Below are 4,121 nucleotides of genomic sequence, written 5' to 3'. Positions count from 1 at the left end.
TCCATTATGAATGAAAGAGACATTACATGAGAGTGTTTTATGCTCTATAATGCTTGCATTGCCCTGTTTTGGCTAAAATAAATAATAAAAAATGGTAGCACTTTGTTTTACAGTGCTGTTTCCCAAGTACATACTATGCACTTATTATAATAATTACAATAATTGGATAAAACTTACCTTATATTACCCAGTACTTTTTTTAGGTGAGTACACTGTAAGTGCATGTACTGAAAAATAAAGTGCAAGTTGCAACCAAAAAATAACACTAAACTACTTAGTAATGTAGTAGCTCGAGTAGTTTTTCAGCAGACTGCTTAATTACTCCTACCTGAGTCATATTATTTTTCAGTACTTATAATTAAATGAATTATTTCTTAAGTAGCAATACTTTTACTTAAAGGTGCAGTTACCGAGTTTTTAAAAATGCTGCATGCTTCAGATCTATCATGACAAATCAATTCTAAGAATGAATTGGAGACATAATAAGCAGGTTCACATTTGGATTGGAAGAAATCATAGCTTTCAAATTCCAGAATGCGACCCTTGGAGTCAGGCAACGCCCATCTCAGACTTCGTCTACTAGCTCTATCTGTGAGCCCCAAGATCTGAGTCACCGTGCTTTCTCAGTAGTAGAACCCGAGCCACGAGGTGCAGACAACAGGCTCCCTTCTTTAGTCAGCTGTCCACAACAGGCCTAAATCAACCATGGTACCAGCACAAAAACACACTCAGCATAATATCATCTAATTATTGTTAACAAATTTTTTGATATCATTTTTTTTTTTGTAAATATTGCACGTCCCTTATGTATAATATATATATATATATATATATATATATATATATATATATATAAAAATTTTTTTTTTTTTTTTTTTCCTGTATGTGAACCATTGTTGGACTGAATGTTATTTTATTTTAAAATAAGTATTTAGGAATTTAGGAATTAGTTTTGAGAGGTTCAAATAGAAGTTGTCTACATACTTTATCAAATAATTACCAATCATGACATTTGGTGTAGTTATATCTATTGTCAATAGAAATAATAATAATAATAATAAAAGTGCTTCCATGCTAGAATACTAACACTGTTATTTTCAAACCAGCTTGCAATCACTAAACTAGAGGAATTCCAGAAAGCAGTTGATTATTGATGGTCTTTATTGTGTAAAACCAAAAACAAATGAAGAGAAGAAAAACAGGCAAACCTAAAGCTCAAACATTATACACAATGCATATTGGAAACACAGCTTGCCTATATTCAATGTCTCATGAAATATAGGTTTTAATTTGCTGTCAATGTGTAACACAGATTGTTAAAATTTGCACCTTTCTAAACCGGGAAATAAGCATTTTAATGAAATATCTAATATGCTTTAATTCGAGATAAATATTTTTTAAAATAATAGTGCATAATAACATGACAATAAAAAACAATTTTCAAATAATGTGTTACAAGATATATAAGATACACACACACACACACACACACACACACACACACACGCGCACACACACACCAGTTAAAAAATAGACAGTTTATTTTATTTTATTTTTATTTTTAAATAGATAACACAATTGTAAAGAATTACTGACACTAATATCATTTTAAAAGATTTCATTGAAGCTTGTATTCTATAGTTATTAATCTGAGCTGATAAAATATGGATGGCCCCTTCATTCTTTCAATTAAGAAAGTTAATCTGTGATTGTGTTTCCAAAACCCTTATACAATTTTTCACAAAAAAAAAAAAAAAAAAAAAAATTTACTGAGGAGATCATTTAAAGAAAACCGGTATATAATTCAGAGAGGTGAAAACTATCACATTTAGTGCATATTCCTTTAAAAACTAAAAGGTGAGTGAAGGTGATTGAACAAATATCTTTACATTTATTCAAACTTGGTTTTCTGTGTAACACTATTACAACAGAAACAAAGCAGGTTATTTGGAGGCTTTTACAAGATGTCTAATTTTTTTGCGGATATCAGGAAAGTTTAGACCATAAACAATAGGGTTTACAATGGGTGGTACAATGATGAATGCAAGTGAAATGACAACATTCAGTGCTATAGGAAGTTCCCCATTCACAAATCGACTCAAAGTGAGCTCACAAAAAAGAGCAACTGAGAAATTTAAAAGGATCACTATGTGTGGAATACAAGTTTGATATGCTTTGTTCCTGAACTCTCGTGTGCTTCTTTGACAAATTATAATAATTCTGACATAGGTATATATTATAAAACTCAAAGGGATACAAATGATTGTGATCGTTACAGTCAGGCCATAAATGTTATTAACAGTATTGTTTACACATGAGAGTTTGACAATTTCATAGTTGTGGCAGTACACCCTTAACAATTTGTTACCACAGATTGTCAGCCTGGCAGTCAAAAGACCACTAATACCAACAAAAGTGATTGGATAAAGCCATGCTATAACTATTAAAAAAGTTAGTAACCGTGTGGTAATTATGTTGTTGTAATGCAAAGGTTTGCTGATTGCAACAAACCTATCAAATGCCATTAGCATTAATATTGTAAGCTCAAAAGCTGCATATGAGTAAATGACAAAACTCTGTATGAGACATGCTTCATAGGAGATTCTATGTGTATCATAGAGCAGGTCTGTCAGTAACCTTGGGAAAAAGCCAGCTGTACCATATACAGAGTTGATGGACAAGCATGAAATCAGAATGTACATGGGCTGGTGCAATGTCTTTTCCAGAAATATTACAAGAATAATAATGACATTAAAGTATATGACAGCACAGTAAAAAATAAACCCCAAAGTGAAAAAAGCATATTTTATGCTCCCAAGATTTTCAAACAATATGAAGTAAAAGTATGTTCCATTCTCCATTTTCCTTTCACAAGGAACAATTTCATTGACCTGAAAAATAGAGAAAACAAAGTTTGTTTTTTACACATAAATAAACAATCAGCTTAGAATATTTAGCCACAGTGTCTTGTGCCATTTAATGTGACCTTAAATGTAAAGTGTTAAATTAGATGAGTAAATTATTAAATTAATGGTTAGCACAGTAATAATTCAATAATTTATTGTTTACTTTACAAACATTAGAAGTACCTTCTGTTATATACTCTGAAATGGCCATCATTGCATCTTCAGGTAATGAGCTCTATTTGTGTTCTGATTCAGTGGGACTGTGGAGTAGTGTTTTTATGGTATCTAACATGTCTCAGGAGGCCTGTTGTGGCATGATTGATTTCACTGGAAACATATAGCATAGATGTAAAACAAATAGACATGTAAAAATATCAGCATCTAGTGCTCTCCAAACTTTCCACTGCAAATAATTAGAACCAGCATTTTTGATCGTTTTCACAAAACTTTCATTGCCCTCAAAATATGTTGTTATATTGTCTGAACATGTAATATATCAAAAGAAAGAACTGAGCTTCAGCTTTAAAGAAAAACTTATTATAGCTTCATGTATTATTTTCCTTCAACAATTGAATGTGACGGTCCCACTTTATATTAAGTGGCCTTAACTACTAAGTACTTACATCAAAAAATAAGTACAATGTACTTATTGGGTTCATATTGAATTGCAAAACACTTTTGCTGCTATTGAGGTGGAATACGGGTAAGGTTAGGGAAAGCTTTGGTGGTATGGGTAGGTTTAAGGGTAGGGGTAAGGGTTAAGGGATGGGTCAACAGTGTAATTATAAATGTAATTACAAAAAATAATTACAGATATAATTACATGCAGGTGTTTTTAAGATATAAGTACAATGTAAAACATGTATGTACACAATAAGTGCATTGTATCAAATGATTAATTTAAATGTAAGTACATAGTAGTTAAGGCCACTTAATATAAAGTGGGTCCAATGTGACTAAGTGGGTAAGTTTAATAAAAAAAAAAAAGAAAAAAAAAAGAGAAGAGTGTCGTCGTCGTCGTCCCCCTCCCCCCTCACAGACTATCTGACAGGAAACTCGGGGACACTCGAGGGCAGATTTTTGGACTGGGACAGACACTGGACTGGACTCATGGACATAGATGGACTCAGGAATGTACTAATATATTGTTTTAACTAATATATTATAAAACATTTATATCATATCACTTCATTATGTTAATTGACTACCCCTTGC

At 31.8% G+C, this 4,121-nt stretch overlaps 1 protein-coding gene across 1 annotated transcript; it reads right to left on the bottom strand.

The window, feature by feature from the left end:
- Positions 1-1,146: 1,146 nt before the first annotated feature.
- Positions 1,147-3,147, bottom strand: LOC125249160 (putative gustatory receptor clone PTE03). The gene is made up of 2 exons (XM_048161381.1): positions 3,090-3,147; positions 1,147-2,891 (listed from the first exon to the last, which is right to left on the bottom strand). The coding sequence occupies exon 2, from the start codon at positions 2,859-2,861 to the stop codon at positions 1,944-1,946; it is 918 nt and encodes a 305-aa protein (XP_048017338.1). The 5' UTR covers positions 2,862-2,891; positions 3,090-3,147; the 3' UTR covers positions 1,147-1,943.
- Between the last annotated feature and the right edge of the window lie 974 nt (positions 3,148-4,121).

Source organism: Megalobrama amblycephala, linkage group LG16 (assembly GCF_018812025.1).
Source record: "Megalobrama amblycephala isolate DHTTF-2021 linkage group LG16, ASM1881202v1, whole genome shotgun sequence".
Classification (NCBI taxonomy): domain Eukaryota; kingdom Metazoa; phylum Chordata; class Actinopteri; order Cypriniformes; family Xenocyprididae; genus Megalobrama; species Megalobrama amblycephala.
Note: the sequence above shows the minus strand (reverse complement) of the source record. Positions and strands in the feature narration are given on the sequence as shown.